The sequence below is a fragment of the Helicoverpa zea genome, chromosome 18 (assembly GCF_022581195.2).
Source record: "Helicoverpa zea isolate HzStark_Cry1AcR chromosome 18, ilHelZeax1.1, whole genome shotgun sequence".
NCBI lineage: Eukaryota > Metazoa > Arthropoda > Insecta > Lepidoptera > Noctuidae > Helicoverpa > Helicoverpa zea.
The window spans coordinates 637,538-665,510 of NC_061469.1; the positions used below are offsets into that span (position 1 = coordinate 637,538).

Sequence of the window (27,973 nt, forward strand, 5' to 3'; positions counted from 1 at the left end):
TTACACGTAATTCATATACAAATCATCAAATTATTAAGAAAAAACTGATTTATTCACATAAAACTTCGCCAAATGTATAATTTCTACACATGGTTACTTAATTTGAGTTATAAAATCGATAATTGTTTAGCAAAAACTGCAGAATAAAAGACAAAATTTCATAAAAGAATTTTCGAAAGAATTTTTTTATGATCGAAAAAAAATGAAATTAGGAACGCTGGCATATAAATAAACATTCACGTTTTTTTTTTACAAAAAGTCTAATTTATCGCCTTAATTTAAAATTATCAAAATGTGTTGTGTTATCATATCAAGCGACAAATCCCTTTATGGCAGGTATGTAAGATTGCAACCGTAAGAGACCAATAGATGCACGATAACGGTGTTTTCATGTAGGATTTATCAGTATTTGTACTTTGCTCTGTGTATGTTCAAATACCTATCGTAGTGATAATAACTTTTACAAACTGGTTATTCTGTTTACTCATGGTCTTGTATCTTTGTACCGTCAAGTTTTACTAAGTTCTACAGTAGTTGCGAATTGTTAATTTGTATACGTCATTACGCGGCCGGCTTTCGCTCGAATAACACATACAAACTTCAAAATGAATAAATTAATCGGTTTAACGAGGAATTTCTCGTCTTCTACTTCTTTAAATGCCATTAAAACGGTAACAGTTGTCGGCGGGGGCCTTATGGGCTCTGGAATCGCTCAGGTAAGTGTTTCTTGGATACTTTTAACTTTGTTTTATGTAAATAAGGCAATTAAAACTTTCACATTGCTTAACAACATTATTAATTACCCAAGTTTCCAGTAACTCAACTACTTTAAGGCTGCTTACTTGTAATGCTTATCTGTTTATTTTTTATCCATTCTGACAGAAGTTGACTTATAATTTGAATGAAAATCAAATCAATAAGTCAATAAAGTAAGTTTTTAATTTATTAAATAATATATTGATAAATTAAGCTCATGACTATTTATAAAAGAGATCATTTACATATTTGTGCATAATGCATAACAATGTCAGTCATTGCACTCGCTCGGCTATCTAATGTCAGGTCAGACGAGGTCATTTTAATTTATTACATACTTATTAAAATAATAACTATTGTCTCTAATATTTATTTCAGTTGTCAAGAAAAATTGTTGTAAAATAACTGTTGCCATAGTATAAAGATCAGGTTAAAGTACTCTTTGTAAACTTTATCTTTATCCAGATAAACAGAAAATGATAACAACTTTAGCAATTTATTATCATTGTTTGTTACACAGTATAAAAATATAGACTTTAAAGATGACATTGCATTGTAGACTTTAACCCTAATACATGATTAATTTGTAAATAAAATTGTAGTATTGAACTTCACATCTATATAACCGCTAATTATCACTAGTTCTAAAAATAGGCATAGATAATTATCACTTTTACTTCTTCTAACATAAACTCTGATAAAAAGGTTGCAGCTCAAGCCGGCCAGAATGTGACAATCATAGATATCAACTCGGACCTCCTTGGCAAAGCCCAGAAGTCAATCCAGACAAACTTGACCCGTGTCGGCAAGAAGTTATACAAGGGTGATGAGGCTAAGATCAACAACTTTGTGCAAGAATCCTTTGAGAGGATCAAGGTTTCCACGAAGCTGGAAGATGGTGCTGATGTGGATCTGATTGTTGAGGCGATTGTGGAGAAACTGGATGTGAAACAGGAGCTGTTTAATAAGCTTGATCAGGTAAGATCTTTTGTGTCTTTTTAATTTAGGATGTAGTTTCCTGAGAGTGTTTACTTTTAACAAACAAACAAATTACAAAACTTGTCATGTGGCAATAGTTAAATTGATTTCTACATTGGGAAATCATACCACTGGTCACAAACACTATTTTTTTTTTTTTTATTATGTCATCATTCAATTATCTATTTCACAAACTTCAGATATCGCCGGCTCACACTATCTTCGCGACCAACACCTCGTGCATCTCAGTCAACGCTATTGGTTCAGGAATCAAGAGGAAAGACAAGTCAGTACTACAAATTTGAAATTGATTACCTGCAATATAATGCTATGATACCTACTTTAACAGTAGTGACTAATGTTAATTACATATTTACTTCAAAAGCGGCTTTAGACACGTCTAAGCTATTTTTAAGAGCGTGTAAGCCCGCGTGCGTGCTGTAAAAAGCTAATCCGAAATCGCTTAAATAAAATCTAAGGGTGCGTCCACATCTGGCGAATGCGCAGCACGCGAGCCGATCGCGAGCTGTCCGCGAGCTGCGCGCGTGCATTTTTGTTCGTGCGCCGCTTCTGCTTGGCCCGCGCGCAGCTCGCGCGCGACCTAAGCGCCGCACGCGAGCGGCGCGCAGGCGGCGCGCGACGTCTGCCATCTTCGATAGTACTGAGCCAATATACGGAACTGTAAGGGCGAGAACTGATTGCGCGCAGATCGCGCGCCGCTCGCGCGCTCTATACGAGCCTTGCGTGAGTTGCGCTAAAGAGGCGCACCGAACTATTGCAGTGACTGCACGCGCGCAGCTCGCGGACAGCTCGCGATCGGCTCGCGTGCTGCGCATTCGCCACATGTGGACGCACCCTAAGACTAAGGTATTACAGTTGATGAATTTGATTGAAGTTATAATTGAGACCCAATTTTCGCCCACTTAAAAAAGAACTTAATTTTAATCCTAGTCTTAAAAAAAAAGCACTCTTCTAATGAAAACCTCAGAACATTTACTCACATGATTTGCAACTATTATGTATTTAAAGAATACTGTAATTTATCTTTCAGATATGGTGGTCTCCACTTCTTCAACCCGGTACCAGTGATGCGTCTACTAGAAGTGATCAAGTGTGACAGCACCTCCGAAGAAACCTACCAGGCTATGATGGAGTGGGGCAAGTCCGTTGGCAAGACCTGCATCACTTGCAAGGATACTCCTGGTTTTGTGGTCAACAGGCTGCTGGGGCCGTACTCTGCTGAGGCCATCAGGATGCTGGAGAGAGGTTGGTACATCATATTTATGGGGGGTAAATGAGGTGGGGGTTCTTTGTCGTTGGGAAAGGTGGCGGTATTATAGTATCTAATGGCCTGTGGGTAATAAAGGAGACCTGTTTTGGTCCTTATGTGAGAGAGAAACATGTAGCAATTAAACTAGCAGTTTCTGTTAATAGTCTTCAAAAGACCAGCTTCAAAACAAAATGCTCTCGATATCTGAAAAATTTGTGTTATATCAGGAGATTGCGAAAGTTAACATTCTAACTATGTAGTTCTAATGTTCCAAAAGTTATCACATAATTTGAGGACGTTACATAGCATTTTAAACACATGAGAAAATCAGCTTTCGTGCGTCTATCTACAATTTAAATCCTCTATTTATTGGACAATTTTTAAAAAGTTTTACTCATCAACTATTTTATATTTTCGGTGCATTTCTGTTTATTTATTTATGGTGTTTGGAATATATTCATTGCATGTGAGGATTGGCTTGGCTATTTATTTAACCACATGTAAGTATATTTGTTTATTTTTTGTATCATGCTTCAACATAATTATTAGTAAGTATATGCTTTAGTATCATTCCTATCAATAAATACTTATAATAAGATATTTAATTTTATGTAGGTACGCATATCTAAGAGTTTGGCTTGGCAAGGATTACGACAAGACTTATGGTATACCTTTATTTAAACATCAAAGAAATAAGGATTTTATCATCTCGATATCACTCGAATTTTATTGACTTACTTAATAAAAAGCTTACAATATCTAAACAATAATATTTACCAATCTATTCAACTTTAACAAAGTATTTTTCCAAAATAACATAAATTCTAACGATATTATATAAATGAAATGCTTTTTAATCACAATAACAATTTAAATTTTGCTAACAATTTTCAATGTAGGGACAGAACAGAACACATAAAAAATCTTGCTTGAAGCCTAAACTTTCGAACCGAAAGTAGGTACTATCTATAATATAAACTTCCTCTCTTCCCAGGCGATGCTACGAAAGAAGACATAGATATAGGTATGAAACTCGGCGCTGGTCTTCCGATGGGCCCCTTCGAGTTGGCGGACTACACCGGGCTGGACACCAACCGCCTTGCTCAACAAGCTCTCTACTCTATGACCAACAACGAAGTTTTCGCGCCAATTCCCTTGCTCGACAAGATGGTGGAAGAGGGAAAATACGGAATTAAATCCGGAGAAGGGTTCTACAAGTATAATAAGAAGTGATTTTTTGAATGTTGGTGCTTTCTAAATATATGTTTTTATTATAGTAAGTTTGTTTTATTGATAAAAAATAACATTGGCTATAGATAGTGACTTACTCTAATTCAAAGTCTTACTGCAGCATAAATAATTTATAATTTATTTATTTATTGATCCTACATAGGCTCACACTAAATTGATTTAAGGCTTAAATGTAACCTAATGCATAATGTGGTTTCGAGTTTCCCTCTCTTCCTCCGAGCCTAGCCGAGCGCAGTTACCCGGGCAACCCGATACCCCTTTCGAGTTTAATAATAATATTGACTTCTCCATTGTTTATATTCGATTACAAATAATAGGTACCCAATTCATTTCCAACTAAGCATATGAAGCTATGTACTTATCATACTGCATGAATGATAAAAAGGAATAGATATAAATATCTAGTTATATAATGCCTGCAATGGCGTCACAAAACATTGCTATCTCACCTTAGTTATTAAAGAAAGAATTAATTGAAACATTGCATCAAATCCATGAACTTAACTGATTAATATTATCTGCCGATACTAGCTGATATTTATATGCCTAATAACATATTAAGTCATAGGTAGATGAGGTCTTCAAAATATTAACGTAAAATTCTCAACAAAAAAAAAGTTTAAAAACAAAATTTATATATTTTTTAAAGGTCCGTTAAGTCCACCGTTGTACATAGAATACACAAAAAGTATTTAATAAATATTAATAAAATAAGATAAGCTAAAATAAAATATCCTTCTATTATAAAGCATTCTTCTTCAGCAAAATTGTACCACATATTGGTAATATTATATTTTTAAACTGATTATAAATGTATTGTGTTGCTGTGTGTACATGTTCTTTATGTAATTGTTATCGATTAGTACATGTGTATCGATAAAAATTGATGACGTAAGTATAAATATAACATAGTACATTGATGCATGTTGAAAATGTCCGACTTAACAACCTCTACACCTTTATACATCTCTTCATGAATTAATTAAAAAAAAAAACATCAAAAATGTTCGGCATGTGGGATACGGATGTAATAGAGAAATACTAAAACTTAAAGAAATACATGGGAAAAAATTACTAACAAGAAATGTAAAAAAAAATACATGGGAATTTGTACCAATGTTAACCTTGATAAGTACCATATTAGTGTGCAGGTACAGTTTCAATCTGATAGATAACAAAGTAACATTTATCTTTCTGTATTTAGATGACACTATCATCTCAAAACTCCTCTTATCCACTACTGCTCTTTTAGTTCCATCTCAGTACAACCCAAACAAACACATCCCACATATTTACCTATCTTTATGACTAAAATCATCGAGTTTTTTTTTATCGATTAAAAATCTATCGATTTTCAGGCGATGCATCGGCAGAGGACATCGATATAGCAATGAAACTCGGAGCCGGCTATCCTATGGGCCCTCTTGAACTGGCAGACTTCACTGGACTCGATACTAAAACATTTGTATTATCGAACATGTTTGAAAAAACTGGCAACCCTGTGTTTAAGCCGATACCGCTTTTGGACAAGTTGGTTAGCGAAGGAAAGTTTGGCAGGAAAAGTGGAGAGGGATTTTATAAATATGATAAGTGATTTTGATTTTGCTGTAAAAAGAATAATTATATTTTTGAAGCCAGAACATTGTTTTATTTATGTAGCAATTTCGCCTGTTTCCTACATTTATTATGGCGCGTTAATTAGTCATCAATCAATCAGGCTGTTATCTTAAAATCTTTGTAAATAAGTACATACATAGGCACATTGGTACTTAAGTACATACTAAAACATCAGCTACAGCCAGTGAAAGTCCCGTCGAAATCGGAGCCATTCCGGAGATTAGCGGTTACAAATACAACAATTAAAAATAAATAATGTCTTGCTATGTTATGTAATAATCCATAATACACTTAGTAAAAGGCGGCTATCTTAATGTTACAAACAGACTACCTAATAGAAGTAGGTACCTAGAAGATTAGCCCTTACACCTTACACCTACATAAATGAGATCCTAGACCTACAACAATACCTATTTACCTAAATCTACATATATATACATATATATACTTCCCCTGCCGATTTCGGCTATGGTGACTGCTTTCAGTTATCATTGAGAGAAGAGCTAGGATGATCAGCTCTTCTATGCGCCCTTTGATGGCTGCAGTACCCTATATCTCTATATATGGTAAATCTACATAATGACTAAACAAACAGTATCAAGCGCCTTCCTTCATACAACATTATTATCATACTCCGAGACTACAGTATCAATTGATAAACTCAACTCAATCTTGATTTATATGCCTCGATTAGATAAACACATATTGGTAAAATCCCGGAAAATCGCAAATATTTTTAGTCGATTTTAAACATTGTTTCATTACGCTGTGTTTTGGCCGTTAATAGGTATAATTAGTGTGAAACTAATCATCTGTTTTTGTGGTTTATTTCACATTTTATTTTGTGCGTTGTCATTCATCATTTATTTGCTTGCTGTTCGAGGTTCTCATTTTTAGTAGTTTTGTGTAGCTATGTATATTTTTGTGTCGTGATTTTGTTTCTTATTTACTTGTTTCAAAATGGATAAAAGAGGTAATGTTCATCATCATCTGCCTAGCCTTTTCTCAACTATGTTGAGGTCAGCTTCCAGTCTAGAATATGCAGCTGAGTCAGCTGCGCGCTCAGCTGAGCTGAGTACCTACCTATACATTTTTACAATGAGCGACTGCCTATCTGACCACCGCAGCTTAGTTAACCGAGCAATCTGAAACCTCTTGATAAGTCTGGTTGACTTTCTGGCTTCCGACTAGGTAGGTCCTGTAACGACTGTAACGACTGCTAAGCATGTTCAAATGTCCACCAATTCCAACTAGCTTTCCGAAACATTTTATCTTTCTTTATTTCTAAAAGTTTGCATTTGCATGTATACCTAAAGGCGTTAACTCGTAACATAAACAATTAAGAAATCAAAGTGCATGTCACTCTTCGCCTAATATTACAGATGATTTTTACCTACAAATAAATGAACTCACGTAAACGTAAAAACCAATGAATCACAAATTCAATAACTAAGTACATATTTGAATGACAAAATACCCGCATGCAGTAGGTACAAATAATGACATGAAGACACCAGTCGTGCTAAAATTCAGTAGTTATTATTTTAAGATAAAATATAATTTAGTATACAACGTATTTCTTATTTATTATCTCCGGACTGTGATAAAGTGACTAATTTACAAGAAACTGTAAATTTTAATTGTTTTACCGATTTATTGAGGAAGCGATTACGCGAGCCAGTTAGAGGTCGGTGCGGTTACCTTTATTTTAATAGTCGTTTAGTTTTGCTAGTTTAAAAGTGTAGTTAGTGTTAAAAGTAACTGGTTTTGTTTTGGAGAAATTGGGTAAGACATAAAATAGATTTTGTTTCAGAGACTATTGACATTTTATTTGATTATCACGGTGAAAGAAATAATATAAAAAATAATATTGCAATGGACAAGTGCACTCTGATAAATACGTCAATTCACATAATTTGTATAACATTACAATGTGTATACCTACTTTATTTTATGGCAAAAGTAACTCATGATGTTGAATTAATTGCGGCTTGAATTAACTGTCTAATTATTTGATCTTTTGTCATCAAAAATATAATTTTACGCTTAATTGCAAATTAATTGGGTTCTGAGAAATTAACTGTGTCTTAAAATAATTGTTTGTTAACCTTATGATTATTCATGAAGCTCTCTTAATAAAAATTAACTATTTAAAATTTACTTATGAGCTAAGCTAAGCAACCGAAACTTTATAATCCCGATTTGTGGCCACAAATCCAGTGACGACTTTTGATTTTTGCCTGCCTTTCTAAACCTACCTTTTAATCACTTTATTTATTGATAAATACCACATAAAAATTCATTGAACAGTCTCTGAGTTTCTCGCGAACAGACAGACTGCCAGTCCGGTGAAGAATTTCATTGGTTTGTGCCAATTTTTTGTAAGTACCTATTTCTATTTTCCCAGGCCCACAATTAAATGAGCGATGTATCAGACAAGTCTCGACGTAGCGTGCGTCGCCAGCGCTCCATCTACCAGGTGCACTACAGCATCCGGCGCCAGGACTCGGACATGACGGCGCGGCCGCTCGCGCTCGCCACCAGCCCGCTCGAGGTGCAGGCGTACGCGCTGCAAGTGGCGGGACATGCGAGCACGCAGGATACTAAGTATTTGGGTGAGGAGAGGGAATTTGTGTCTTTTAAGTGAACCGTCATTTTATTGAGTTTGCAACTCCGCATAAAACCTCTTTTGAAATTGGTAGTTTAGCCTAGCAGCACAGCTGAAGACATTTCCAATATCGGTAGGTTCGATGATGTAAGGCGTAGGTAAATAGGTACCTAAATATGAGTCATGTACCTTTTGACTATGAGTAAAATGCAAAACAAGGAAAACCTTCTCAATTATGGTATTAGGGCCTCGTCCACGGTGACTTTTACCTAATAGCGACAATCGTGCGACTGCATCGGCTTTAGACCCATTCTTATAAGTAATATCAAAATTCTATCGGTAGTAAGCAAACCAACCGATCGGTAGGCTATTGAAATACACTGATAGATTCCCAGCAATGTGCCTGCCTCCATTTCACTCAAACAAATGTAGGTAAAAGATAAATCTGTCACCTATTACAATATCTTCAGGCTTACTACAATGCAACAACGGCACAATAATGAAACCGATCCTCAAAGAAGCTCAGAAGCGCGAGGTGGATTTCTACGAGCGCCTCAAGTCTACCTCCGACTCCGAGCTGAGGGAGCTACGGACCCTGGTGCCCAAGTACTTCGGCACAAGAAGGTACTGCTACAACGGGTTTGAGCAGGAGTATATCATACTTGAGGATCTGACGCAGAGGATGTTGGAGCCTTGCATTATGGATGTTAAGATTGGTGAGTCTTTGTGGAGCAAGTTTTTGCATATTTTGTAGTAATTATCATCTATCGGTTATTTTAGGAGTACATACCACATAAAAAAAGTACAAGATATTTATTTTTTATGTGCCAATGAGGTAAAGTAAGAGGTTTACCATATACCTTCTTCACAGCTTGAAAATTGGGGTAAACTATAGTTCGGCCATTCAGAGAATGCGTTCCTGACACGTCGCGATTGAACTGACGACGTAACTACATTCATTGATTATTGATATAATAATGTTGTTTTAATGCTCCTCAATTGTTAAAACGGTAAACAACCAGCAAAAATATTTTTATCGTAACTGCAACGCCATTGCAAAGTTACGTCGTCAGTTCAATCGCGACGTGTCAGGAACGCATTCTCTGAATGGCCGAACTATAAATATTGCAAACATTGATAGAAAGAATATAAGGTCACTCATTACCTGCCACCCCATTCTATCCTAAAATAAGTCGATATGGCTAGAAAGATACTTGTGAGAGGCAGATAAGAGAGTATGGAAGAAGAAAACTATACCAAGAATCTATGCTTATCTATACTAACCAATACTAATATTATAAAGCTGAAGTTTGTTTGAGCGCGCTTATCTCAGGAAGTACTGGTCCAATTTGAAAATTTATTTCAGTGTTACATAGCCCATTTATCGATAAAGACTAAGTATAAGCTTTTTATTCGGGTTCGTGCAGAATTTCCCATGGGAGGCGGTTGTAACCTGTGGCAGAAGCTAGTAGCTACTATAAGAGAAGCTATATATTCCAGGTAAAAGAACGTGGGATCCCCTCGCCACGGAAGAGAAGAGGAAGAACGAGGAGAGCAAGTACGCGCTATGCAAGCAGCAGTACGGGTTCTGCATCCCCGGCTTCCAGGTGTTCCGGCTGGGCTCCGGCAAGATGCAGCGGTATAACAAGGACTACGGGAAGAAGCTGCAGGGGCAGGCGGTTAAGGATGGTGAGCATGCCGCTATTTTTATGTTTGAGGAAATAGATTTTTTAATTCCTGTCAGTTTTTGTGCTGAAGTCAAATGATCTCATTTTTTCGCTTTTTCGGTGTCTTGTTGCATTTGGATTCCTTCCAGTATAACTTGATGTATGGGAAACACTGGTGCTGAGTACCAGCGTTAACATCACAGTGAGCGAATGACTATAGTACTTATCTAAATATAACAGGGATCTAATTTGGAGCCTGTTTGACGTGACCTTTTGGAACAACCTCGTTTTACTCTCTCTTTCCTGCTATGCATCCCACATGGAGGTGTGTTCAGCTTTCCTCATTTTTTCTATCTACAACGTTTCTCTCGGACACCTGGCACTCCTCTTATTAATATGAGGATATATTAGGTGTACGGTTCGCTTTGTATGTACACGGAAAATAAAACACCGGATTACAGTTGTAACACACTTAATCGCTCGGCGGTTCCCTCAGGCATGAGCGCGCCTAGCGACTCGCTAGCCACGCTCCCCGCCACCGACCGTCGCGCCATCTAGCGTGCCACGTTTATTATACGTAGTACACTACATTAGGTATATCCTTTTTGACAAAATATTCCTTGTGTTACTTTGCCTTTCTGATTGGTAATGTTTATATCCCCAGCACTCCGCAACTACCTGAACGGCTGCAGCCGTCCGCTGTGCCGGGCGCTGCTGCTGCAGTTCCTGTCGGCGCTGTGGCGCTGCGCGGGCTGGGCGCGGCGCCAGCGAGCTGCCAGGCTCTACTGCGCCTCGCTGCTGCTCGTGTACGATGCTGCCAGGCTCCGGGACTGCTGCCAGGGAGATCACTTCACGTGAGTGTCTGCACTAGTGCCGGGCGCGGCTCTACTGCGCCTCGCTGCTGCTCGTGTACGATGCTGCCAGGCTCCGGGACTGCTGCCAGGGAGATCACTTCACGTGAGTGTCTGCACCAATAACTCCCCACATTGCACTGCAGTTCCTCGAGCAGCTGTGGGCTGGGCGGGTGCTGGGTGCTGCACACACTCAAGAGTAAAATGGACTCACATTCATGGCATAAACTCAGATCAATCTTCCATAATGTTCTTATTCTGAATGATCTCCAAACTGGACTGAATTCACCAAAAATAATATAAGTTTAGTAAAAAAATAACAGGCAACACATTTTGACTGTTTTTAACACAAACCAACACAATACAAAATCCTTCAATTAGTTCCAAATCTCATCAATAGATGGCGCTGTTACTTTCACACACAATCCTGAATCGCGCTATGGTTTCGTTACACGCCGCAGTACAAGTGTCCGCGGGTACTGTTCGAGAGCAAAAAGGGTGTTTGTCGCTTAGATGGCACGCGTGCCGCGAGGTGCGCGGGGTATGGACATCAAGACATACCCAACACGTCATTTTTGGAACGGAGAGGCAGTTGGCTACCCTCATGTACCGGCGCCTCCTCTAGAATACCTTAAAAATTAGGAATTTCCAATAGTCATCAGTCAATCCACTCGCATCTTTAGAAATTACCTTTGTGCGTACTGTGCGTAGACAGACAGATTAAATTTTGTCTATGTGGTTCAATGTGTCAAGAAACATTCTAATATGTTCAAAGATTTTATGAAATCAGTCCAATAGTTTCCGAGTTTATTTGTTACATATACAAATCTTTCTTTGGTAAATAATGCTTACGGAAAAAGACCTCATATTTTTTTAAATAGCTTTGCTATAATTTTGTCTTCAACGCATACTTATCCTCATTTTCCTCACTTACAGTGACCGCGTGAACTGCCGCCAGCCGACCGCTCCGCGGCGTCGCCACTCCATGCACGCAATAAGCTCTGCCGACTTCAGCGGTCAGCTCTCTGCCAAGGGACCAGTCTACAGGAAGCTGCAATCCGTCCCATTAACTCCCATGACAATGTCCCACTCGAGTTTCTCCCCGCCACCACCAATTAGCTCCCCCTGGAGTGATGCCCTAGCTAGCTTTAACCATAACCATTCATTTGAGCATAATTACGAAAATAAACTTTCCAAAATCAAAATGAATTACAGAGCTATGCTCGACCAGTTATCCTATGACTCCCCAACTCCCAACCCTTGGGGGACGGTCAAGATTATAGACTTTGCTCACGCATTCTTCAATGAAGAAGATGAGAAGGAAATTGACGAGAATTTCCGAGAAGGTATCGAGAATTTGGTGGAAATATTCGAGACTTTCCTGAGAGAAACTGACGATCAAGTTATTTGATAAATTAACGTGTAATTTTGGTGACAATAGCTTATTAGTGGCAGTATGACACTTATATGAACACATGTTTGTGTTGAACTTTTTAAATGTTTGCTAGTTGCGATTTCGATTTTGCCAACACATAAGTTGTTCCTAAATAACGAATATTTTGTGTCAAAACATGGGACATTGACTATGTACTTAAATTGTATGTTTATGTTAAGAACAAAGTTGTACTTCTAATCAGTATGAAACTGCGGTATTTCAATGTGTCAAACTAGATATTATTTGTGTATTAATGTTTAGATATGTGTAAAATTAATGGTTTGAAACCTATAATATTCGTGTTGTGGCGATTTATTGTTGTAAAATGAGTTGTATATGTTTATCGGTCCAAGTAATACGTAGTTATAAAGTTAAGTACTTATAATGTATTCATCTCCGTCGGTTGCATAAAGATCCATTCAAATTTAAGTTTCATTAAATCTGTTGCTAATACATTTTATCTTGTTGACAAAGAAAGAGTCAGCAATAGATTTAAAGAAGCTTAATTTTAATGAATCCTTGTGCAACTGACGGTCAGTGTAGTAAAGACAAAGTAATGCTCAATTTTGTAAGACGTCCCCCACAAGGGGTGTGTGCTATCCTCGGGCGAATGAGGCACACGCACGAGCATCGCGCCCGCCTTCTGTGTGAGACGCCTAACTTCCATAGTCTACAAGGGACATGCCGAGTCAAAATATAATAGTACTTAAATAGATTTTATTATTCCAAATAATAGTTTTTATATCTGTTATAATAAGTGTGAAATGTAAATAAATCGTTTGACGCTCTCGCGCTATAAATATTTATTATCGAAATCAGCCAAAATTATTTCTCCCAAATAAACATTAACTATAAACTTAAATTATACAATCGAATACGAAAAAATTGGCAAACCCAGCCGACAATAATGATTAATGAGTGTCCTGGGCAGTGCCTGCGCCGCCACAACGTCCTGAGTGCCGGGCAGGCGGCGCCGCGGCCCGCTTCCTTGTACACCAAACATACTCAAACAAATATACCTAGCAGTTCTAACTACTTAGAACGCGATTATTTACAGTAAGTAGGCCGACAAACAGTACCGCGTCACGAGAACGACGTCTGTGCTGCGCGATCCGACTTTATTGCAAAATGTTAGACTTTATGATTGGTTAGTAACTTCTACTGATACATATTACTTATTAGTTAATTTGAACAACATTCACGTGATTTAACGACCGCCTCATCACAGACATCACTCTACGACAGACGAGCACAGGAGCCGCGTGCCCAGCACAGTCGCGCTACAAATGTTTAGACACCGAATATAGTGGCATTCCAGACCAGGCAAGTATGATACTCTATAAAAATTAATATGTTTTAAGCATTAATTAATCTAGTTATACAATGTATTATACAACAACAAATTAGGCCGAGTGCACACCGGACGACAACAACAATAACACTTGTATAACTCCAATACAAGCAGTGTAACATCGTAATATTTTACAATCGCAGTCTTTTGTTTACAATACAGATACTTTCCTGTACTACGAGTACTAGATAATGAAAGTATTTACAAAAGACACGTAACGAACAAAACAACAGGGAGGGGACGCACGTCCTTGCACTGGAGTTAGCGTACACTGCGCCGCGTACTGCGCGTACAGTCCGGCGGCAGGACGCGCCTAGCACGAAGTGAAGCACCTCGCCGCATAACATTACATGATATTTTTTTGCAATTTTTCCCACGACGATTTCATTAGAAAAAGAAAACAAAACACACACGTGGCGGAGGATTTTTGAACATTTTTATCTTAAGGTAAGCGTGTAGTGTGTGGGCGACAGACGGCGCTAGATGCGCGGCAGCTTGGGCGCGTGCAGCGGCAGCGCGCGCGGCACGTCGGCGCGGTAGTCGTAGGCGCAGCCGTGCACCTCCGCGTAGCGGTGCGGCGCGCAGTAGCTGCCGCCGCAGCGGCAGCGGTGCAGCGTCGCGATGCTCAGCCGCTTGCGGCACAGCCCGCAGCGCGCCCGCCGCCCGCCCGGCGGCGCGGGCGGCGCTGCGGGGGCTGCGGGCGGGGGTGCTGCGGGCGCCGCGTCCAGACGCTCGTCGCTCAGGTGCAGGTGCTCGCGCGGCCGGTGCCGGGACAGCGCGGGCAAGATGCGGCTGCAAGTATTACATTGTTCATGAACATCCGGTAGGATATAAGCAATCCTAGAAACTTAAACTTACTTTTTAGTCAACATTGACATTGAAATATGAACTCAAGTAAAATATTAAATTGTAAAAACTGTACCTAAATTAATCGCTACGATATACATGAGCTACGAGAGTGAAAAAAAAGTGAATGCACATGTGTTTGCGCAAATGTTTGTACACTATAATGTGTCCTGTGCAGCAAGTTAATCTCTTCATGCGAGAACAGCCGTCGTAGCCGATAAATAGGTTAGGAGGGCATCAATATTATCGTACGTGCACCATTAATATTGATTTAGTTTTTTATTAAAGACAAAGCAACTACATATAAGACTTAGTGACCTGTTCCTCTTGAGGTTCTCGAGGTCGGAGGTGGAGGAGGAGAACAGCGCGTCAGCGAGCGGCGCGGGGCGGCGCGGGGCGGCGCGCACCAGCGACGACGCCGACTGCGAGTGCGCCGCCACCCAGCCGCCACCCGCGCCCAGCACTAGCGGGCCTGACGGTTTTAAGAGCACTATACAAATATTGACTCTGATGATGTACTAGTTTTCAACTCAATTCAGTTACTTAAGCATTTGGATCACAAGCAATCAGTGTTAACTGATTTTCAGTCTTTTTAAGTAATCAATCTAATCTTTCTAAGTGAAATGAATGGTAACCTACGGCTTTCTGGGCCATGGAGAAACTCACTATGATAAAGATGGTAATCCATTTACGTAAAGCTGACTCATACTAAAATACTATGCGAAAACTGACTGTCATGACACATACCTGCTGATGTAGATGATAATTTAGAAAATAGGTAATTTTATATGTATCTCATGAATAGATGTATGACTTTGAACATGGCTCAATTTAATACTAGAGAAAAAAACGGAAATATTTGATGTGAAAGAAAGCTAGAATAAGTTCTAGCCCTAATTAATTTCCATAACTTGATAAAAATGATGTGAGACAACATGAAATAGGAAGATGAACATATTGATACTGTCATGAAACACTCACCATATTCAGCCTGTATCGGCTGCAAGTTCTTGGTGATCTGTGCCTCCTCATCGTCTCTCAGCAGCTGGTCGGCATGGCAGTCGTCTCTGAGCAGCGGGTCGGCGTGGCAGTCGGCGTGGCAGTCGGGCAGCACGCACAGCGCCGCCAGCCGCGACGTGGCCGGCTGCTCCGCGCTGGGGACGGATAAGCTCTCCTCGCTGCGAGTCTTCTGGATTTCCACTTTGTCTGTAAAACAAATTGGTTGGTTAGAATAGGGTATAATTTCGATGTGATGCTTAGAATGTTTTTTTTTAATCTATGATAATATAATAATAAATAGAACCTTTTTTTTTGTACCCTTGAAAGTTCAACTTTTACTACTACGAAATTACTGAACCGATTCGAAAAATTCTTTCAGTGGAAAGCAACCTCTTAAAAAATAGGTTTAAACAAAATCTTTCAAAACTATACTATCCCCGAGTATCACAGGCTATATTTTGTCTGGGTAAATAAACAGATCAACAGTCTCGAACTTTTCGAGAGCCAAAATATTTCGAAAATCAACCCTAGTATTTCTTTCATAATTGGATTAGATTCGTTTATTCGCATAAAACACACGATATACAGATAGATCGATAGATATACAGAAGTGTTTCATTTGGAAAAAGAGATCTTTTATTAAATACATAGATTAATTAGTCGTACCAGTCCTGTGGTGGTGATGTGTGGGCGCGTGTCGCTGCACGGAGAGCGACTCCATGCGGCGGCGCAGGTCGAGCATCTTGCCCATCGTCACCGCGTTGTCGTGCAGCGACCCGCCCTCGCACGACAGCTGCGGCAGCGACGACGACGTCGACGAGTCTGACGGATATCAAATAACATCATGTAACATGAACTTTGCTTATAATGGGTCATAGTTTTGCGGGTTAAAACACTTTGATAACGCATTTGAAGCCTTGTTTTTCAGGGTAATATTGACACTATCGAAAGTATCGGGGTGTCAGATTCTAAGCCCACGTCAGGATATAGAGCTTCTTTCAGATTAATTAGACATCGTCTACCGTTGAGGCAGGCAGCTAAATGTGTATAACTATTTTGAAACTCATGCCTGCAGTGGATGGTAATAAGTAATAACCAAATCACTTGACACAAGTAGATTGTATTAAGAGAACATGTATTGTGGTCGCAGTTTTTGCAATAGATTTCCTACTGTAACCAGACTTAAGGTCCCCTGCATGAGAATCTTATCTCGCGAGTACCTCATGAGCCAAGAAAGAGCACTTACATTTGTTATGGTCAAGCGGCGAGTAGGTGCCGTCGCGGTTCTCCTGAACTCGCAGCATGTTGACGCGCTCGCCGTCGCGGAACACCAGCACCGTCACCTTGCAGCCGCTGCCGCCCCACTCCACGTCATCTCTGTAAAAGTAAGAACCACATAAGTAATAAAGAAAGGGGGGAAACGATCAAAGACAGCTTCAAAGTAAATCTTGCAAAACTAGAAACATACTTCAGGGAAAAATGTGTCCCGATTTCTAAGAAGATTATCTTTGCCGATTTTTTTGTGTGTCGGTTTTGGGGCCGAGAACCTATCTCTAAGGGCCCCTACGCACTGTGCGGTTAGCCGGAGTGCGGTCAGCCGTCCGGATAACCGTAGGAAGCGGTTGCGCTTGCGGTTAGCCGGGTGGCGGATAGCCGCAACTCCAACCGGAAAGTGCGTTTAGAAACCGTAATGGTTTGCGGTTGGTTTTTATCGGAATATTCTGCGGATTTAGTATTCCAGATTGCTGGCCTATTTTGTATCTCGATTATAATTTTTTCGGTAACGAAATCCATATTAATAAAGTATCAGTTAAATGCGCGAATGTTGGTGAACACGTTTACCGTCAATGGCGGGCAACCGCAAACTAGCATATCCGCGTAGTGTGTATGGCGACCGTCCGGCTGGCCGCCGGTCGGGCCGCAGCGCTCAGAACGACCGGAGCGGTCGGGCGGCAGCCGCGTCGTAGTGCGAATGAAAACTACATTCTCGTACAATTTTTTTATTGCGGTCAGCCGCACGGCTGACCGCAGTCCGGCTAACCGCATAATGCGTAGGTGCCCTTAGAATTGCATTTCTTTGTTAAGAGCAATTGACCCAAAAATCAAAGTGATGGCATGGGATGTTATGGTGTTCATTTTCTTTGAATAGGCTAATATCAGGAACAACTGAACCGATTGGAACAAAGTTTTTAGTGGAATACAGCTTATTTATCGTCATTTCTGGGTACGTGAAATACATAGATCTCGGATGCGGGTGCGCAGGCAAAGGCTACTATATATTACTTTTCCTTTAACTTTTGCTCTTTAAACCGCTGGTCGGATTTCCAAAATTCTTTCTAGGATGGTTACATGTAAAAAAATACAAGTTGTACTAGTTACGTGAATACCTGTTAGTATCGAGCAGCCTCTCGATGTCCCTCCAGGGCTCGGCGCTGGGCGGCGGTGGCAGGCGACGCATGGAGATGGGGCCGCCGCGCATGCCCAGCACGAGGCGCAGGCGGGCGCCGTCGCCGATCGCGTGCTCGCGGAGGGAGGATGAGTCTTCCAGCTCTTTGAGGTTGTATAGCAAGTGCTGCTGGGACACCGGGATACCTGTCATATAAGAAATGATGTTAGAAATAAAAAGAAAGAGAGAAAAATTAGGTTTATTATGTCGCTGTTAAATATAGACTCCAAGATCGATTAGGCTAACGCGCTTTGGGGGACCCAAATCGTTGGCAACTCGCATCCTTTACAAATTCGTCGTAGTAAATAGTTGCAGGATTCAGGTTGCAATACATAATTACTTTAAGAACAATTTTTATTCTCGTAACAAAATACCGTCATATGAAACGTCTGCTAATATCAGACATTGAGTAGCGCTAATCACATGTCAGTTTCAATTTACCTACAAATTAAAGACGCTGATTAAGGCTTGTTAATATAATATGAGCACAAATACATTCTCAACCAACTTTTAGAATTCAAACCACAAATGAATCTAAGAAAGTCAGACTCCATCAAAATTTTACGCAATTCTAAAGAAAATTACCTACTTGTAATCTAAACACACCGTTTGAAATTACGTCACTTGTAAAAACAGCACGTGCCATACAACAGTGGCTCAACGAATTTGGCAATGAGTTTTTACACGTAAAACATCTGATAAGTGGCCACGCATGATTCACTAGCCTGGAGGACAGCCAAGCGAAAATTATCCTGTCACCATAGAGACACGGTGCTTTCTTTATGAAACATCGATTACATCATGCCAATACTTTTAGGCAGGTGTTCCAACCTGGGGCTGCGAGATTGATCGAAATAGTTACCGTGGCCCTGGGACACTCTCTCACGCTGTACCCACAGCGGGAGGGGCCATTTGATGATTTCCAAAAAACCGGCCAAGTGCGAGTTGGACTCGTGCACGAAGGGTTCCGTAAATTACAGTTAAATCAACCTATCTCAAAAACTATAAGAGATACTTTGATCAAACCAAAAATCGTTGAAAGAGTTAATTAGCATGCATCACCTCTATTTTTTTTAGAATTTTATACCCCGTAGTTATAAAAATAGAGGGGGGGGGACATACTTTTTACGACTTTGAGAGCTGATATCTCAAAAACCGTTCACTTTAAGAAAAATGTTTTTTAGAAAACTTTATATCATTTTAAAAGACCTTTCCATTGATACCCCACACGGGTATGTACATCGAAAAAAAAAATTTCATCCCTCAGTTACATGTATGGGGGGCCCCACCCCCAATTCTTTTTTTTACTATTTAGTGTCATATTTTTGTAGCGGTTCATACAACACATATTCCCATCAAATTTCATCACTGTAGTACTTATAGTTTCCGAGTAAATCGGCTGTGACAGACGGACAGACGGACAGACGGACAGACGGACATGACGAAACTATAAGGGTTCCGTTTTTGCCATTTTGGCTACGGAACCCTAAAAAGAAAGGTGTTCCAGCCTGCTTGGAGCATTGTAAACCATTTCATTGGCCCTTTCTCATCTTATTGAGAGAAACAGGCGTAAGATATAAACAGGAACAGATTAATATATACGCGTAGTTCCCAAGATCCTTACATAATAAGGCAGTGTAGAAATAGGCAGCCGATATAAGACTTCGTCTTTCGCGTGCGATATTAAAAGGATTCCCTGAAGACGTAATAAAGAAACCTCTTAACTTCTACAGCGACTGACAGTTTCATAACAACAAACCAACGCATTTTTCCTCTTGACAAACAAAAATGTATTCGTATGACTAACATTCCTGTTATCTGGGAAATTCTAACGTCTGAATAGCATGTCAAAATTCGATAAAAAATACCAATTTGATCGTTCATATATTCTCAAGTAAATAGAGAATTTTCTAGAACGAATCAATTGCGGACGCCGAACAACAATACTCTAGCAGAACAGATTAATGGAATGACGCGCGGGCGACGACACTCGTACTCGTTGCGTCACTGCACGTGTAGTTACGTCGACATACGTCACGACAGGAGGAAGGAAAATCAGTCACTAGCAAAACAAATAATCCTTAGAAACCCTAGGGATCCAAGTATGGAAGAAGCTTTTAGCCTTTATTGGGTATTGTCGGTAATAAAGATCTCAGTTGAAGTGGGATACGCGAAGCTGGATGGAAATATGGACGTGGTAATGTTGAGGATAACCTGGGCCTAAAATTAGTATTGATAGTCTGATGAAGTCTGGCCATTGCCTGTTGCAAATATGCTTGTTCAAGAGACTGATATCACGCAAGATTGAAGCGTAGCGCCGTTTAAATTGAATGACCTCTGCGCGTCTGAGTATGCTGTATTCGGGCAATAAGCTGAAATCACGCGCATGCCCACGACGCGCCTGTCTGGGCATTCAGACGCTGTCGGTACAGCTCACAACCTTGCCAACTAATCTTATCATCACGACATGGGCTGATCTCTCAAAACTCATGCCAAGGTAAGACTGAGAAATCATTAAAATCAGGTAATAGAAGAATTTGCGAAGTCAATGTTCACCCAGCTTCAGCATATCCACAAACATCAACACAGGTGCCCGATCCAAACAATATTATTTTCGATTCGGCAGCCATTAAACCGATTCCACACAATTCGTGAATGCGTGCAGCAATAAATCAATCGCGATAAAACGATATGAGTGCGAGGCAGGCATTACATATCTCAGGCGATCGCTTGGCACGACATCAAACGTGCCAGCGTCATGTAAACCCAGTTGACCTGCGTAATTTCAACAATGTGAACACACCTTTATGCCTCGAAATAACATTCAGCTGTTTTGAGTAAACTTGTAACTAAACGGCCTGTCAGTTGGCAAGGATTTTTTTTTATACTTTGAGCTTATTCTTTATTTGCATTTTAAATGCGAGTTCGTTATTCCGAATGCAACGGATCTTTATAACTGCAACGGCATTTGGGATTTTATATTTAACTAGCTTCTGCCAGCGGTTTCACCTGTATCCCGTGGGAACTACTTCCCGTACCGGGATAAAAAGTAGCCTATAGCCTTCCTCGATAAATGGGCTATCTAACACTGAAAGAAATTTTCAAATCGGACCAGTAGTTCCTGAGATTAGCGCGTTCAAACAAACAAACAAACTCTTCAGCTTTATAATATTAGCATAGATTAATTAATTAATCAAATGAATTTATGAAGCTAGAAATGTCTGTCCCAGTACGAAATGGTCTTAATTGACCCAGAAAACGCTCATAAATGTCCTCACCAGGGTGAATGTCATGGAGGGCAATGGGCAACGATTATATCAACCCAATGCTATAGTAGATCGCCGATCTGGGTTTTAATTACTTGAACGACGTTTGGAACTAAATGATTCAATTGGAATATATTACAACAAACAGTACAGACTGAGTAAAGGTGAAGGAAAACATCTTGAGGAAACGTGGAACTATGAAATTTGAAATCGCCAACCGGCATCGAGCAAGCGTGGTGATTGACACTCATTCCTTTCTATATGAGAAGAGCCCTGAGCTACGCAGTGGAACGATAACAAGGCTGATGATGGACAGTTAAAGCTGAATGGTTCCATGATCCATCCTGATGATTTGGACAACCAGCTCCTATTGTTTATTATGCTTATTTACTCTATGTGTGGTTGAAGGCCTTTAAAATGATCTAATGATGAATTGGGGACAGCGTGAGTAAAACTTTATTTTAAAATCGTTGACTCATAAGAATCGCGATCTAGAAAAATAGATTTTGGGACCGCTGTCTTTAATTTTGTATTATTCGCATTAGGTCGTTGTTTGAAAACGTAGGAGGTGAAATTGAAATAGAAAATTAAGAAAATATCTTTTTAAATTATCAGACATCTACACTCCGAACTGAAGAAAATCTTTTAGTATTAGATAGTCCATTCATCGAGGCAGGCTATATAGCTACTTACTAATCGTGGTGCACGGGACATGGGTGAAATCTTTAGAAATAATTTGGCTTCTTTGTCTTAATATGTGATGGAAAACGTTGGCATATTTGGATGTTCGTTCTGATAATTCTATCTGACGCTAAGCCATTATAGATAGCTTGGGTCAGCTGTATTATGTGTAATTCAACAAAGACTTTCTAAAATAAATAAACAAAAATATCTATAATCTACATACTAGAAAATATTATTGTAATATTATAATGTACAAATCCACCTTTCTATTTATAAGTATTAACAATATTTCTACGACAGATAAGTGCATTCCTATATGTACTTGTAATCGACGAATAATATTTACATAGGTGCTATAAAACCTCATTAAAATTTATATACATGTACTTTCTTAATCATCTGTACTATAAATAGTACATATAATGAAGAGGAACCATTTTTGATTTGTTTGTTTGAACCTAAAGGCTCCAAAACTGCTGAACCGATTTGAAAAATTCTTTCATTGTTGGACAGTTACACAATTCCCGAGTAAATTAGGCTATATTTTATCCTGATACGGCAGTAGTTTTAACGGGATGCGGGAGAAACCGAGGAAAATCGACTAGTACTGTATCATCATCATCATCCTCCCCCTTTGATTTCCACAGATACCTGTTGGAAGCGACCTGCATCCAGCGTCTTCCGGCGACCTTTATAAGGTCGTCTGTCCACCTCGTTGGTGGACGTCCTAGTACTGTATATTCAGTATGGAATAATTTTGTACATATTAATAAATAACTTTGATTCCATCTACGATAGATAAGAAGACATTGAAATCTATTCTTGGCCTTTAGTTTATAGAGCAACAACAAAGTTGTTTGTATGTCTGAGGAATTTATTCCCAATAACATGGATTATTTTATTTTCGGTAATCAATTCAGCTGAAATTCAAATACTAGTGCAACAAATGCGTATTTAACACCTTTTATGACGAAATTCAATAAAAATGTAGTGAGTCAGATATAAATACAATGAGACAGTAAATGTCCTTCTACTGAAGAAGGAAGCTTAAGATTACAAAAACATTTCATTGAAGATAAAAACGTAAATGTGTTGTTTCACGTTTTCCTCGCAAGGTGAAGAGATCTTTGTTAACGCGTTTGTTAACATTGAACACTTACAGCGTCATTTCAGGTTCGGTTTTTCCTGAATTACCTTCAGTATAGTAGTATTTTTGGTCTACTACGACTAATAAAAAGGAGCGATTGTACAGTTGAATGTACAGTTTTCGTGAAAGTCCTTTTGCCGCGTTGAACGTTTCAACAAAATTCGTTCAGCGGTTTGCGCGCGAAGATTACTTTGATACCTTAAAACCTCCGAGCATTAAATAGTTAAACTGTCAGTATGTTACCCAGTTGTAATATTAACGACCTGTCGTAAGTTTGTTTAAGAAATTAATTTTCAACATCAATAGTCGACTTAAATCAGCATGATCGCAGGTCGACGAACTATCGATTTAATGATTAGTAGAAAATTTTTGACCTCTTTACTTGAGTTGATACTATCAAAGTTATGGGGTATTTTTGTACAGGAAATAATATTGCTTAAATAACAAGTAACTGCTACTAACATTATCAGAATGAGCTGAACATTCTATACAATGGTATTGATTCCTGGGCCTGGGCATATTACACTTTACATGAAGATAAAGAAAACTAACTAACACTGCCAGGCAGCATCTCTTTCCAAAAAATTGTGATAAAAGGTGTGAATAATTAACAAAAAAAACCGGCCACTCAGACTTGCTCACAAAGGGTTCCGTACCATCACTACATAGTATAAGACAAAGTCGCTTTTTCTGTCCCTATATTCCTTTGTACGCTTAAACCTTCAAAACTATGCAACCGATTTTCATGCGGTTTTTTTTAATGGATAGATTGATTAAAGACGAATGTTTATATGTATTATAATATACATTAAATAATGGGAAAATACTGTTATCCCGTGGGAAGCCGGAGCGGGTAGCTAGTAATTTATAAAATGACCAAAAAAATCACGTTTTTTGCATGGGGGCAACGTGATTTTTTAAAAACCAAAATATTTATTTTATTTTAGTTTTCAGTATTTGTTGTTATAGCAGCAATATAAATACATCATCTGTGAAAGTTTCAACTCTCTAACTATCACGGTTCATGAGATACAGACTGATGACAGACGGACAAACAGGAGCGAAAACAATCGGGTCCCGTTTTACCCTCTGCGTACGGAACCCTAAAAAGAGAGTGAATATCACAAATAAAATCACTTGGGTATGCACAGCTGAAACATACATAAACTCATTGGTGAAACTCGATTGTTTTTGACTTCTATAGCTGAGTCACAGCTTGGTGCATGATTATATAACAGGTAATAGTATTGTTTTCCAGTTTTCACCAATCATAACAGACTGAATCAGGATTAACTGTTACCTTAATGAGGTCATGTCATGACTAATCATTGAAATCAAATAAATATGGATATAAGTTTTTTTTTAATGAAATTAATTTCTTTATTTTCCAAGTTGTGTATTACATCACTTTTCAGACAATTTCTGAGAAGAAATGCTGAACAAAATAAAGCTTGAGCATTGCAGTCTCTTTCATATTTTTAGGATCATGGCTATTGGTTATATTATTCTAATGTCTAATCCATATTACTGCCAGGTTTTATTAAATTCCTTTCAGTCATTTGTGTGTGAAGGCCTGACAAATATACTCACACACTCGCAAAATTTCACCTTTATAATGGTAGATTAACTATGAAAATGTATGTTCATTTAGTACAGTATATTTACTGAAACTGTAAAACAAAAAGAAAGTCCATATTTCCATCAACTTTACAAGGAACAAAACAATACTTCATAACACATGATGAGAACATGTGTTGCCAATAAAAAAAACTGAACTTAGGACCCGAGACTTCTTGGAAAATGTATTTTAACCTTGACCAAATAAGTAAACAAGTTAGTAGGGCACTTATCAACTCAAGAGGCTTAATTATTGTTTAGCTTTGCATACATAATTACCCTTTTTATTAATTTTCCATAAGTATTTATATGGAATGTTTTGAGCAATAACATGGCTAGGGTCTTAAAATAATTGGTAAATTGTGGTCTATATGTTATTTTTTTGTTCTTATAGTAACAATTCCTCAAAAAAAGGTTCATTTAGTAGATAAAATCCTTGCAAATTACACAGAATACAATGGTTTCCAATGGAAGCTTATAAGACATATTGATTCTATAAATAGAATGCTTTACAATGAATCTTGATTACTGGGAGGACATGATTGCATCAGAACTTAGTATTGTTTGGAAAAATGTATAAGATACTAGAAACTGTGACAATGTGACTGTTACAAGTAGCTGGGATAAAAAGGCAGGTGGTGTCTAAAAAAACCATTGTCCATGCATACAAAGGAAAACTGATAAAGAAGCCATACAATTCTTATAACAGATGTATGTCCCAAGGTTTTCTCTTTCCATAACCTACCCTAATATTTTTTGTACCTATATGATTTTGGTACACTGCCAAAATGTTCCTCAGTATACAAAAATACCACAGTATTGTTTAATTTGCAACATAAACAGCCTGATAAGTTAAAATTTGAAAGTTTACAAGGAAGCCTTCCAAACAGGTTTGTTTGACATTAATTGTTGGCCAAATGAATGGCTAATTCAGACTAAAAGGTTATTTACACTGTGTATAAACAAGTATTGTGCACTCACAAAGCTGGGCTCTACAACACAGCTACATAGCGTTGTTTACTCTGCCATGGACTTAGCTCTTACACAATACTATAATTAAATTACTAATAATTTTTGTAACCTTCATTTTTTTTTTAATGAATGTGATATGTTGTCATGATGCACATTGGGTTTTCCCTGGTGAGCACAGGTTATCAGCGACGTATGGCAGTGTTACGACGCACTTCACCACAACATCCTTTGTCGAGCGTGGATGACGCACGCCCGAGCCTACCCTGTCAAATAACATATACAGTTGTGTAATACGCAGGCACACACAACACTTACCTTCAACTCTGAATATCTTCGACTTAATGGCAAAAATGGTGTCCGTGGGCAGCACGGTCATTTCAAATGCGGTTCCAGTGAGAGTTTCCACGAGAACCTCCATCGTAGACTGACTCGGGCCGTCGTCCTGGAAACCTTTAGATCTATTCGACAGTCTCTCAGGGCATCCATGTTGTGACATTTCACACGCGGTTCACAACAATTGACTATCTGCACAACATCGCAATTCACGGAAATGTTTTCACAAAAGTTAAATAAGACACGGAGCACTTAGGACAATCGCACGATGACGGAGTAAAGTTAAATTCACTGCTACGGACAGACATCGAACATGTTTGCAAATATTATATGAATTACACGAAATCGAAAAACAAAGGAATTTTTTACTAATCTATTATTATTTTGCAACAAAAATAATATTACAGTGAAATAAATTCTTCGTGACAGACGATTATTTTTTTTCTGTTGATTGATGGTGAATGGAATGAATGAGTCACTTGACCATTCGGAACGTGGAACTTGTCAATGAACTCATTTATTTTCCTTTTTTCCAAATTTTATGATCGACAGTATGAAAATAATTTATTTTAATTATTTGATATTTTCTTGCCAATGTTCTTATAACAGATAGATTCAAACTGAAATTGTACTTATAATAATAAATTGCATCTGATTTGGATGCTTTTTCTAATCTAGCAACATTTGCAGAACTTGGGAAACCGTTCATTTCCCATAGACAATACCTGGAAAGAGCCTTTTTCAAATTATACACATTTTGGTTTATAAAATTCATTAGGGTGCGTCCACATCTGGCGAATGCGCAGCACGCGAGCCGATCGCGAGCTGTCCGCGAGCTGCGCGCGTGCAGTCACTGCAATAGTTCGGTGCGCCTCTTTAGCGCAACTCACGCAAGGCTCGTATAGAGCGCGCGAGCGGCGTGCGATCTGCGCGCAATCAGTTCTCGCCCTTACAGTTCCGTATATTGGCTCAGTACTATCGAAGATGGCAGACGTCGCGCGCCGCCTGCGCGCCGCTCGCGTGCGGCGCTTAGGTCGCGCGCGAGCTGCGCGCGGGCCAAGCAGAAGCGGCGCACGAACAAAAATGCACGCGCGCAGCTCGCGGACAGCTCGCGATCGGCTCGCGTGCTGCGCATTCGCCAGATGTGGACGCACCCTTCCGGGTGCACTTACTAGACAATTTTTAGCTGTTATAAAATATGAACGTCATAATTAAAGTATGAACGAGGTATAAACAAAAGTGCTACTTTAATCCAGCGATGGGAGTCTAACTCTGATATTCTCACGTTATCAGCACGTTGATGATGGCCACTCTACCATTCGCTGTGAACTGCTTCTTGCATCTCTCCGACTCTAAATATATCTAGTTAAGGCATTAGTTAATCATAAATATATAAAGGAAGACATAGCAGAGTACCTATATAAGGCATCAATACATCCAAAAAATCCATCAAATCATCCATCAAATTACTTCAGGGAGTATTTAAGGAAATGACAAAGAGGAAGTAGGTACGTAAGAAAGAATATGATGATGATGATGATGTCCTCCTAGCCGATTATCGGCTACGGCGGCTGTTTTCATGTAAGGAGATTAGCTAACTACGCAGGACATATTATAGTTTGCGAGCATTTGCGCAGACACAGGTGCACTCACTATTCCTTAACTCTCATAGCCCAATGGGACGGTAATCCGACACGACCGGAGAGAGATCTGGCGCAGGACCGACATTTACGTGCTCTCCGATGCACGGGTGTATCAATCACCAGCTTCCAGGCTCCGGGCTGCTTTGTGAAAGTCTTCTAAAACCCACAAAGCTATTTCGGCCCGACTCGGGAATCGAACCCGCAGACCTCGTGCTCAGCAGCCGCACTTGCGACAA

General features: G+C 39.2%; 3 protein-coding genes and 1 non-coding gene across 11 annotated transcripts; 3 read left to right on the top strand and 1 right to left on the bottom strand.

The window, feature by feature from the left end:
* LOC124638827 (inositol polyphosphate multikinase) lies at positions 1 to 13,248 on the top strand. Of its 6 annotated transcripts, none has more exons than XM_047175938.1 (6): positions 1 to 336; positions 8,280 to 8,487; positions 8,951 to 9,196; positions 9,981 to 10,169; positions 10,812 to 11,001; positions 11,935 to 13,248. In XM_047175938.1, the coding sequence occupies exons 2-6, from the start codon at positions 8,292 to 8,294 to the stop codon at positions 12,407 to 12,409; spliced, it is 1,296 nt and encodes a 431-aa protein (XP_047031894.1). In that variant the 5' UTR covers positions 1 to 336; positions 8,280 to 8,291; the 3' UTR covers positions 12,410 to 13,248. The 6 variants fall into 6 exon arrangements, with proteins under 6 accessions (XP_047031894.1, XP_047031900.1, XP_047031896.1 ...); XM_047175944.1 differs by lacking the exon at positions 1 to 336 and adding an exon at positions 6,557 to 6,580; XM_047175940.1 differs by lacking the exon at positions 1 to 336 and adding an exon at positions 6,572 to 6,659.
* On the top strand, positions 336 to 5,895 carry LOC124638829 (probable 3-hydroxyacyl-CoA dehydrogenase B0272.3). 2 transcript variants are annotated; one of them, XM_047175947.1, is made up of 5 exons: positions 336 to 716; positions 1,462 to 1,734; positions 1,935 to 2,020; positions 2,786 to 3,000; positions 5,614 to 5,895. In XM_047175947.1, the coding sequence occupies exons 1-5, from the start codon at positions 606 to 608 to the stop codon at positions 5,847 to 5,849; spliced, it is 921 nt and encodes a 306-aa protein (XP_047031903.1). In that variant the 5' UTR covers positions 336 to 605; the 3' UTR covers positions 5,850 to 5,895. The 2 variants fall into 2 exon arrangements, with proteins under 2 accessions (XP_047031903.1, XP_047031902.1); XM_047175946.1 differs by lacking the exon at positions 5,614 to 5,895 and adding an exon at positions 3,999 to 4,280 and having other exon boundaries at positions 363 to 716.
* LOC124639240 lies at positions 11,490 to 11,618 on the top strand. The gene has a single exon (XR_006985453.1). It is a non-coding gene; the product is annotated as a U11 spliceosomal RNA (small nuclear RNA).
* LOC124638826 (AN1-type zinc finger protein 4-like) lies at positions 13,212 to 26,565 on the bottom strand. 2 transcript variants are annotated; one of them, XM_047175937.1, is made up of 7 exons: positions 26,077 to 26,565; positions 18,017 to 18,221; positions 16,876 to 17,006; positions 16,296 to 16,451; positions 15,612 to 15,836; positions 14,949 to 15,102; positions 13,212 to 14,576 (listed from the first exon to the last, which is right to left on the bottom strand). In XM_047175937.1, the coding sequence occupies exons 1-7, from the start codon at positions 26,255 to 26,257 to the stop codon at positions 14,264 to 14,266; spliced, it is 1,365 nt and encodes a 454-aa protein (XP_047031893.1). In that variant the 5' UTR covers positions 26,258 to 26,565; the 3' UTR covers positions 13,212 to 14,263. The 2 variants fall into 2 exon arrangements, with proteins under 2 accessions (XP_047031893.1, XP_047031892.1); XM_047175936.1 differs by having other exon boundaries at positions 14,949 to 15,120.
* Positions 26,566 to 27,973: the final 1,408 nt, after the last annotated feature.